The sequence below is a fragment of the Colobus angolensis genome, unplaced genomic scaffold (assembly GCF_000951035.1).
Source record: "Colobus angolensis palliatus isolate OR3802 unplaced genomic scaffold, Cang.pa_1.0 Scaffold235, whole genome shotgun sequence".
Lineage (NCBI taxonomy): Eukaryota > Metazoa > Chordata > Mammalia > Primates > Cercopithecidae > Colobus > Colobus angolensis.
Window position 1 is genome coordinate 4,858,826 of NW_012115544.1, and position 9,287 is coordinate 4,868,112.

At 45.1% G+C, this 9,287-nt stretch overlaps 1 protein-coding gene across 7 annotated transcripts in view; it reads right to left on the reverse strand.

The window, feature by feature from the left end:
• NDUFC1 (NADH dehydrogenase (ubiquinone) 1, subcomplex unknown, 1, 6kDa) overlaps positions 1 to 9,072 on the reverse strand; it is an 18,909-nt gene extending 9,837 nt beyond the window's left edge. The window contains exons 1-4 of one of the 7 annotated variants that reach the window (XM_011944653.1): positions 8,935 to 9,072; positions 3,131 to 3,166; positions 2,538 to 2,766; positions 1,856 to 1,959 (exon numbers count right to left, since the gene is read on the reverse strand). In XM_011944653.1, the coding sequence (XP_011800043.1) occupies positions 1,856 to 1,959; positions 2,538 to 2,604 (171 nt within the window). In that variant the 5' untranslated portion in view covers positions 2,605 to 2,766; positions 3,131 to 3,166; positions 8,935 to 9,072. Of the gene's footprint in view, positions 1 to 1,855; positions 1,960 to 2,537; positions 2,767 to 3,130; positions 3,167 to 7,119; positions 7,952 to 8,934 lie in introns of those variants that run through there. The other 6 variants (XM_011944657.1, XM_011944656.1, XM_011944652.1 and 3 more) reach the window with 6 other exon arrangements.
• Between the last annotated feature and the right edge of the window lie 215 nt (positions 9,073 to 9,287).

Sequence of the window (9,287 nt, forward strand, 5' to 3'; positions counted from 1 at the left end):
AAGATTTTTTCACTGGGAAAAAAAATCACATCTCCCAAGGAAGGTAAAGAAAGAGCAAGAATTGAAAAACTGTATAAAATGCAAAACAAAACAAAACAAAACAAAAACAAAACAACAAAACCCCCCAAAAAACCACATATGTTTATTGATATAGCATGCATGAGAATACTATGAATCAAACTTAGGACTTGGGCCAGTCACAGTGGCTCAGGCCTCTAATCGTAGCACTTTGTCAGAACAAGGCAAATGGATTGCTTGAGTCCAGGAGGTCAAGACTGGCCTGTGCAACATAGGTAGATAAACATCTCTACAAAATAATTTTTTAAAAAATTAGCTGGGTGTGGTGGTGTACGTCTGTGGTTCTAGCTACTCGGGAGGCTGAGGGAGGAAGATCACTTGGACCTGGGAGGTTGAGGCTACAGTAGGCCAAGAGTGTGCCACTGCACTCCAGCCTGGGTGACACGGTGAGACCCTGTCACAAAAACAAAACAAAACAAAAAAACCAACAACCTCCCACCTCCCCACACACCAAGATGTATCTGTAAGTTTTTATTTTTTAAGACTCAGCAGCAGGCCAGGTGTTGGGGCTCACACCTATAATCCCAGCACTTTGGGAGGCTGAGGTGGGTTGATTGCCTAAGCCCAGGAGTTCAAGAGTAGCCTGGGCAACATTGAGAAACCCTGTCTATACACACACAAAAACACCCAGAAGCAAAGGCAAATTGTAAACATTTGTTAAATCTAGGTGACAAATACATGAATTTCTTTTATGTTGTTTGTTTATTTTTTTTGGAACAACGTCTCAGCCCTGTTGCCTAGGCTGGAGAGCAAAGGTGTCATCACAGCTCACTGCAGTCTTGACCTCTGGGGCCGAAGGAATCTTCCCACCTAAGCCCACCAAGTAGCTGGGACTACAGGCTCACAGCACCATACCTGGCAAATTTTAAAATTGTTTTGTAGAGATGGGGTCTCACTATGTTGCCCAGGTTAGTCTCAAACTTCTGAGCTCAAGCGATCTTCCTGCCTCAGCCTCCCAAAGTGTTGGGATTATAGGCATGAGGCACTATTCCTGGCCTACTTTTTTTTTTTTTTTTTTGAGAGGGAGTCTCGCTCTGGAGTGCAGTGGTGCGATCTTGGCTCACTGCAACCTCCGCCTCCCAGGTTCAAGTGATTCTCCTGCCTCATCCTCCTGAGTAGCTGGGATTACAGGCGCCCGCCACCTCGCCCGTTTTTTTTTTGTATTTTTAGTAGAGACGGGGTTTCACTGTGTTAGCCAGAATGGTCTCGATCTCCTGACCTTGTGATCCGCCCACCTCGGCCTCCCAGTGTTGGGATTACAGGCGTGAGCCACCGCGCCCGGCCTGAAAATTTTTTAAAAAAGGTAGCTATACACTATGTACAGTTTCCAACAATGTATTTATACAAACATTGATTAAAACCTAATGTTTTGGAAGTCTATTGGGATTCAATTTGTACAACTTGTACACTGCTGGTTTGACCCTACAGCATCTGAAAAAGGTCCCTTTATAAAACTCCAATTAGCCTCAACTCTCATTAACAAATAAAGTATAATTACTATTTAGTAAAACTGCCATTCCTTACAAAATCATGTTAAGGAACAATAACAGAAATTTTAGTCCCATCATACTTTTTCAATGTTGCTGAAATCTTAATTTTTTTTTAGTCCTGGAGATTTCCCTTTTGGAGAAATATGTATCAGCGATTATATAAATATCCTACTGTTATGAGACTTTCACTGCCATACAACAAAACAGCACCATTTAATCTTGCAATGTTATCTCATTCCCTTACCACGCTGCGGTAGTCTCACGACATCCGGGAGTAAAGTACTTACACAGACCCACAAGAAGACGCTGGTGCCCAAGGTCAACCCAACTTTCAGCCAGTCAGGTTTGGCATTCAGCGGCTCTCGCACGTAGAACTTTGACCGCGCTGAAGCTGAAAGGGGCAGAGGGTCTGTAAATCTGTAACTTATTGCCTTGTAGGGAAAAAACCCTAACATTTACGTCCGCATTTAATTCTCCCTTTAACTCTCCCATCTCCTACTTAAACAGCCAAGGAAATAGCGGTTCAGAGAGGTCAAGTACTTCGCCCAGGGCCACTGGGAGAGTTAGACAGGTAGCACCTGTCCTGCCCGAGGCCTTCAAGGCCTCATTTACTAGCTTGCGGACCCTCAGACGACTCGGGAGTGGTCATGTAGGAGGCGCCCCGGGAAGGGTGTCTCCTCTCCCAGTCTACGGGACCGAACGTACAGAGGTGGGGAAGGCAGAGACCCAAAGCCCATTTACAAAGACCAAGAGTGCTCAGGTTGCACTTGGATAAGTGCTGAAGGCGGGTGATGGGGAGCGGAGAGTCTTGCGTAGGGGCTAGGCGCGGGCTGGGCCTTGGGTCGCCGGCCGGCAAAGGTCACTGCAGGACGAACCCGGGCCGCTGCCGCCTCCTGCACCCGTAGGCTGGTCCGCCTTAGGAGGGGTAATCTGAGGGTAGAATCGGCCTGCACGAGGATGGACACTCACAGCCGCTCGGGAGCCTGGCAGGGGCCAGCAGCAGGGAGAGGGGACGCAGCAACGCGGACGGCGCCATCTTGAGTGGCCAGCCTCAGTCTCTCCGAGTCGGCAACAGAACCAGCGCCACCTGGCGGGCGGAAGTGCGGGACTCCAGGGCTGTGCAGCCGAGCTCCGTGGGGGCGTCAACGTGAGTTCCAGCCCGGCAAGGTTCTCTAGCACCCCGGCCTCAGCCTTCTGTCTATAAAGTGGAATTAGCAAGAAAGTAATTAAAAGAAAAAAGAATTTATCTATTCCCTGTCCCCTGGGGGTTTTTCACCCCATCTCTACGGCTATTCATCAAGAGGTTTATTAAAATTTTCCTACATGAGTCAGAAAAAAGAAGTGTCGTGCTGAATAATAACTAGCGCTTGGATTGAATTCTGTGGTCCAGGCACGGTGCATTAATGTATCATATGGTTTACATTCACTGTCTTATTTCATCTTCACAATGAACACATATCATGCCGTGATTATAAGCCTCAATTTACAGATGAAGCTTAAAGAACACAGCTACTCACCCAAGGTGACATATTTTATAGTTGAAAAGATTTCTTAACACTTACCATTTACACTCACGATCATACTGAAGCCTCACAAACCTGTGAAGTAGAATTAGTGCCTTGGATAGGCTCAAGATCACACAGATGGCAGAGGTGGGATACGGTTTGAGGTCTTCTGACCCCAGATCTAGTGATCCTCGTTAGCTCACCTAACAGACTTGGACCACCCTAGACCATAAGCTGTAGAATCAGCGTTCAAAGCCATTCTGCTCACCACTTTTTAGCTCTATGATTTCTAGGCAAATTACTTAACCTCTCTATACCTAAGTTTTACATCTGTAACATAAAACCTATAGGGTTGTTGAGAAGCTTAAACAACTCTCTGGTAGTAGTAAACAATTTATTTGGTTTTGCCTATTAAAGACATTGTTCTGAGGAATAGGTTTTATCTGGCACAATTGAGCCAGATCTTTGTACATTCAATTCAGTTCAATCTGATGTCTAAAGACCAGTAAAAATATTTATAGGTAACAGACAATACATTTTGACCCTTTAAAAGTAATCCGTTAAACCTTATGTCATTAATTTAAAAACCAAAATAAATGTTAGCAAATCTCCTATATTCTCTTTAGCAATGTTATTTTAAAATCTTTTTTTTAACCAAAAATTATTGACCAGAAAGTCAATTAATTGTACTGTGTTTTCTGGCTCATTTTAACATGCAAATGGTGGCTAAGTGGATTGCTAAATTGTGAGTCACTTTAGTTTGTAACCTAGTGTGAGCCTCCTGGACTCATGCTCAAGTAAGTAAATTACGCAACGAATGTGCTGAGCCAGTTGTTGGTTCTCAACTTATTGGCTTCTTGTCCACTCAGCAACCTGTCAGTTGTATATCCTTTCTACACCATCCTTTGGAAGCTTGTCCTGATGAAGCTTTTGCTAGTATCCAACAAGTTGAAACAGATGCTACCTTTAGTCAGAGTATACAGAACCAATAAGCAAATTACTGATTTCGGTACTGCTGTTGGGAAAGACTGCTTTGTTCTTTTTCAGAGCTTTGGCCCTTGTATCCTTTTACTAGTGTGTATTTTGGGAAAGTGATGAAGTATAAGCACATTTTTCTCAGCATATTAGAGCTTATGGGAACTGTACACTTGGAGTATGGAGTATGCAGCTGTGTGTGAAACTCCATCTTGAAAAGAATCCTGATTAAGTAATTCCAGCTAGGAACTAATATCTATAATATTTTGTTAGAAGTTGCTTCATAATATTCATGTAAGCATCTTCAGAATTTGAACACTAAAATCTTATTTATGATCCAGGTGAAAAGAGAGAGGATTTGAGTTAGCAGCCAGAAATGCAAAGTTTTAGTCCAAGATTTTTTCACTGGGAAAAAAAATCACATCTCCCAAGGAAGGTAAAGAAAGAGCAAGAATTGAAAAACTGTATAAAATGCAAAACAAAACAAAACAAAACAAAAACAAAACAACAAAACCCCCCAAAAAACCACATATGTTTATTGATATAGCATGCATGAGAATACTATGAATCAAACTTAGGACTTGGGCCAGTCACAGTGGCTCAGGCCTCTAATCGTAGCACTTTGTCAGAACAAGGCAAATGGATTGCTTGAGTCCAGGAGGTCAAGACTGGCCTGTGCAACATAGGTAGATAAACATCTCTACAAAATAATTTTTTAAAAAATTAGCTGGGTGTGGTGGTGTACGTCTGTGGTTCTAGCTACTCGGGAGGCTGAGGGAGGAAGATCACTTGGACCTGGGAGGTTGAGGCTACAGTAGGCCAAGAGTGTGCCACTGCACTCCAGCCTGGGTGACACGGTGAGACCCTGTCACAAAAACAAAACAAAACAAAAAAACCAACAACCTCCCACCTCCCCACACACCAAGATGTATCTGTAAGTTTTTATTTTTTAAGACTCAGCAGCAGGCCAGGTGTTGGGGCTCACACCTATAATCCCAGCACTTTGGGAGGCTGAGGTGGGTTGATTGCCTAAGCCCAGGAGTTCAAGAGTAGCCTGGGCAACATTGAGAAACCCTGTCTATACACACACAAAAACACCCAGAAGCAAAGGCAAATTGTAAACATTTGTTAAATCTAGGTGACAAATACATGAATTTCTTTTATGTTGTTTGTTTATTTTTTTTGGAACAACGTCTCAGCCCTGTTGCCTAGGCTGGAGAGCAAAGGTGTCATCACAGCTCACTGCAGTCTTGACCTCTGGGGCCGAAGGAATCTTCCCACCTAAGCCCACCAAGTAGCTGGGACTACAGGCTCACAGCACCATACCTGGCAAATTTTAAAATTGTTTTGTAGAGATGGGGTCTCACTATGTTGCCCAGGTTAGTCTCAAACTTCTGAGCTCAAGCGATCTTCCTGCCTCAGCCTCCCAAAGTGTTGGGATTATAGGCATGAGGCACTATTCCTGGCCTACTTTTTTTTTTTTTTTTTTTTTGAGAGGGAGTCTCGCTCTGGAGTGCAGTGGTGCGATCTTGGCTCACTGCAACCTCCGCCTCCCAGGTTCAAGTGATTCTCCTGCCTCATCCTCCTGAGTAGCTGGGATTACAGGCGTGCACCACCACACCTGGCTAATTTTTGTATTTTTAGTAGAGATGGGGTTTCACCATGTTGGTCAGGCTGGTCTTGAACTCCTGACCTTGTGATCCACCCACCTCAGCCACCCAAAGTGCTGGGATTACAGGCGTGAGCCACCACGCCCAGCCATTTTTTTTTTTGAAGTAAGACCCAAATACTTAATAAGATGTAACAGTCTCAATAGAGAACATCTTACATATATGGAGAAATTTCACTCAACATATCCCTTTTGTAGAATTAAAGTTTGCAAGGTAAATGATTTTATTTCTTTCTTTTTGGTTAATACTTTTTAGAGTTGGCATTTTGAACATAGTGACATGCAAGCACAGGGGGTAAAATGAATTAACTAGCAGCGGCAGCAGCAGCCACAGCATATAGCCTTGGATATGTTAACTTTCTGAAAGCATGGCTGTCAAAGTATAACTCAAACGGGATCTCTATTTGTGAAATTGTGGTAATCAGAGTAAATATATTTTTTTTATTCAGTTTAGGTTACTGTGTGGTCAGACTGTTACCTGTAGGTGCATTTTAACTAGTAAATGAATCAGTTAAATGTTGAATCAGACTAGTATTTGCCAAGCCTTTAAAATTGCCATTTGTTTGTCATCACCCAAAAAGAATGTAATATTTGCCAAATGCTATTTCTGGCTCATCTAATCAGGTACTAAGGTTCTGGTGGAAGCTACTGATTGTTTCAAAGACCAGACATTTTCTTCCTCTGAAGGAAAATAGAATATTCTTTACAGGAGAAATTTAGAGAACTATAGCAAATAGTATTGCTGTGGGGATTTTTGGATATGAAGGCAGAGATTTGGAAATCCATGCTAAAATTATCAACTACATTTAGACTATTTTTCTGTCTTTCAATAGTTCAGACAGTTGAAAGACCTCTTGGGACAGTGAATTTTGCAGGTTATTACTAAATAACAGTTTAAAAATGAATTATAAGCTTGCCCTTAATTTTATAAAGTTAAGGTTAAAAGACTGGCCATATTTCAAACTGAAACATAGTTTCCTGTACATATGATTTTCTCAAAATTTTGAAGACAGATCACAGAATTTAAGGAAACTCCAGGATTTGACTGTTAAAAACCTTATTTATGACCCCGGTGAAGGGAGAGGACAATCAATATAGCAGCTAGAAAACCCAAGTTTATATTGGGAAACATATTTCTCAACTCACACCTTTCAGGGACAGTTAAGAGAAGTTTGAAAATTAAAATGTCTTTGTAAATAAATTTAAAAGAGTAAAAAACACGCACATAACGTATTGTTTAATAATTCGTAATGCAAAGAATGCTACAGAGTGAAATCAGGATTTGGAAAGAGGTAATCAAAAACCAAAGGTTAAAAGTGGCTCATATAACTTGAAAATTTTTAGATCAATGGAATGCCACTTTGACAAAGTTTTACTGTCACCTGTTAATGAAATGACTTACATTTTTGGAAGGGGTCCTATTCGGTATCTAGTCTGACCTCGCCTACTCGAGTAGTTCTCTCTAGTATCCTTGACAGTCTTTGGCTTCTAAGATCTGAGAATTTCTGGGGATGGGGAGTTCGAGTCACAATATTAAGCACTAGTTTGAAGCCAGCTCCAGGGTAAAGTCAGTGTCTTTAACTCTCCACCACTCCACTCCAAGGTGCCTCATAAGGTTGGTCCGTCAACTCTGCATTATATGGCCTCAACAACTAAATTAAAACACATACTTTAACCTCCAGAGGCTCCTTTGGCAGTGCAAATATGTCACTTCGGATCTGGCTAACTACCTTTCCAGGCTGATCTTAAGCAGCATTCACCAAATTACCGATACGACAGCCAGGCCCATTTCATTGGTGAAGCTCTTTCACCCCTTTCAGACTCTATTAAGCCCCTTCCTCTCCAGGGCTGTTAACAAGTCTCCACTGCGGAGAAGCTTTTTTCATTTTCCACTCCGCCTCTGCTCCTTAAATTAGGCATTTCGTCCATAATCAACTACGGCGCTTCTCAAATACCTACACCTGTATTTTAGCGCTTTGGGCTCAAACGATTATCACACAGTGTGCGAGACTCTTTCCAATGAATGAAAGGTCAGTCTAGCAGGAAGGCGCCAGAGAGGCTATTTTTGATGAGGAGGCGGTCTGAACCGTATTTGCCTAGCCTCCCGTAGCTCCGCGGACGCTTCGAGGGCACCACGCACTGAAAGGATGGGCGGGGCTTGCCCGGACCCTCCCGGCCTCCACCGGCGGGCCAGCCTCCAGGTTTCCCAGCAAGCTCCGAAACCCAGAGGAGGTGGGGAAAGGAGGTCACCGCGCCTGCGTGTTAGGAGGTGTGACCCGGGTGGGAAAGCCCTCCGCGTCCGCCATTTTGGCTGCCTCTGTCGGTCTGTTCAGTTACCACGTGAACCGCCGACGGAGACCCGTAGTGGGGGAGGCGGCGGCAGCGTTAAGTGAGAAAGGAAAAAAGACGACGAGGAAAAAGGAGGTGTCCGGGTAGGGCAACGCGGCGACACCCGAGGCCTGGTGGCGGCGGCGGATCGGTATATTCAAGGCTGAAGCAGCTAGGGAACGGCAGCGGCGACGGTCGGACAAACTGACTGACCGAGCCGGGTGGTGGCGGGAGCAGCAGGAGCAGCCGGAACGATGCCGGCCGTGAGCCTCCCGCCCAAGGAGAATGCGCTCTTCAAGCGGATCTTGGTAAGTGTGAGGCTCCGGGCAAGCAGTGGGGAGGATTTAGCCGATAACCGGGCCTGTCACCCGTAACCTCAGCCCGGCGGGCACTGAGCCACTCCCGCCCGGGACCCCGCCTTCATAGTCCTCGTCAGGCCGAAGGCATTGCTTTGCCCCCTCTCTGTGGTTCCTACTATGGCCCGCGCGCCAGAGACCACAGGCTTCTTCCTTGCATCCCCACGCTTGAGGCCCTGGTTCCGGACTAGGCCCCGATCTCCTGGCTTCTAGACTGCCGGTTCTCATTCTCCCCGATCTAGGGGAGGAGAGGCCCGGCCTTTGGCGGGCAAGTGGGCAACACCGGCAGGAGTCGCGGCCCGGCTGGTGTGGGAACCCTGCCGGCAGGCCGGGGTGGCACCCTTGGAAGGAACAGGTGGTGCGGATGCAGCAGGCTCATTCATTGCCTAAACGCGGTTCTCCCTCCATCATCTGTCCCTCCCTCTTCCTCCTCTCTTGGGATTCACCTGTCTCCGCCCGGCCGGGGGTCAAATGACCTGAGAGGAGGGAAAGAAAGAGTTCAGAGAAGGAAAGAAAGCTTTTCAAACGACTACCTCCTTGTAGTCAGTTGCATACTGGAGTCTTCGGTGCCTCTGCCTCCCTTGTTCTCTTGTTCCTGGAGTAGGGATGAGGCATTTATTTCTTAGTTTCCGAGCGGGAAACAGCCCCACCCCGTCACTCTTCTCGGGAGGTGGGGCCCATTGGCGAGGGGGCGGTTCGATAGGAAGTAAAAAGTTGAGTTTTTAGTTGAAACGTTCCAGACCTAGACTTTTCTTATACACTGAAGTGTATTAACATATGCAAAAACTTAGCAGAGAAAAGAGAATATAAGAACTTTTGAGAAGGATTTTGTTGACGCTCAGACTTATTCCCTACATTTCGAATGTGTGCAGTTTGCATTTTTTTA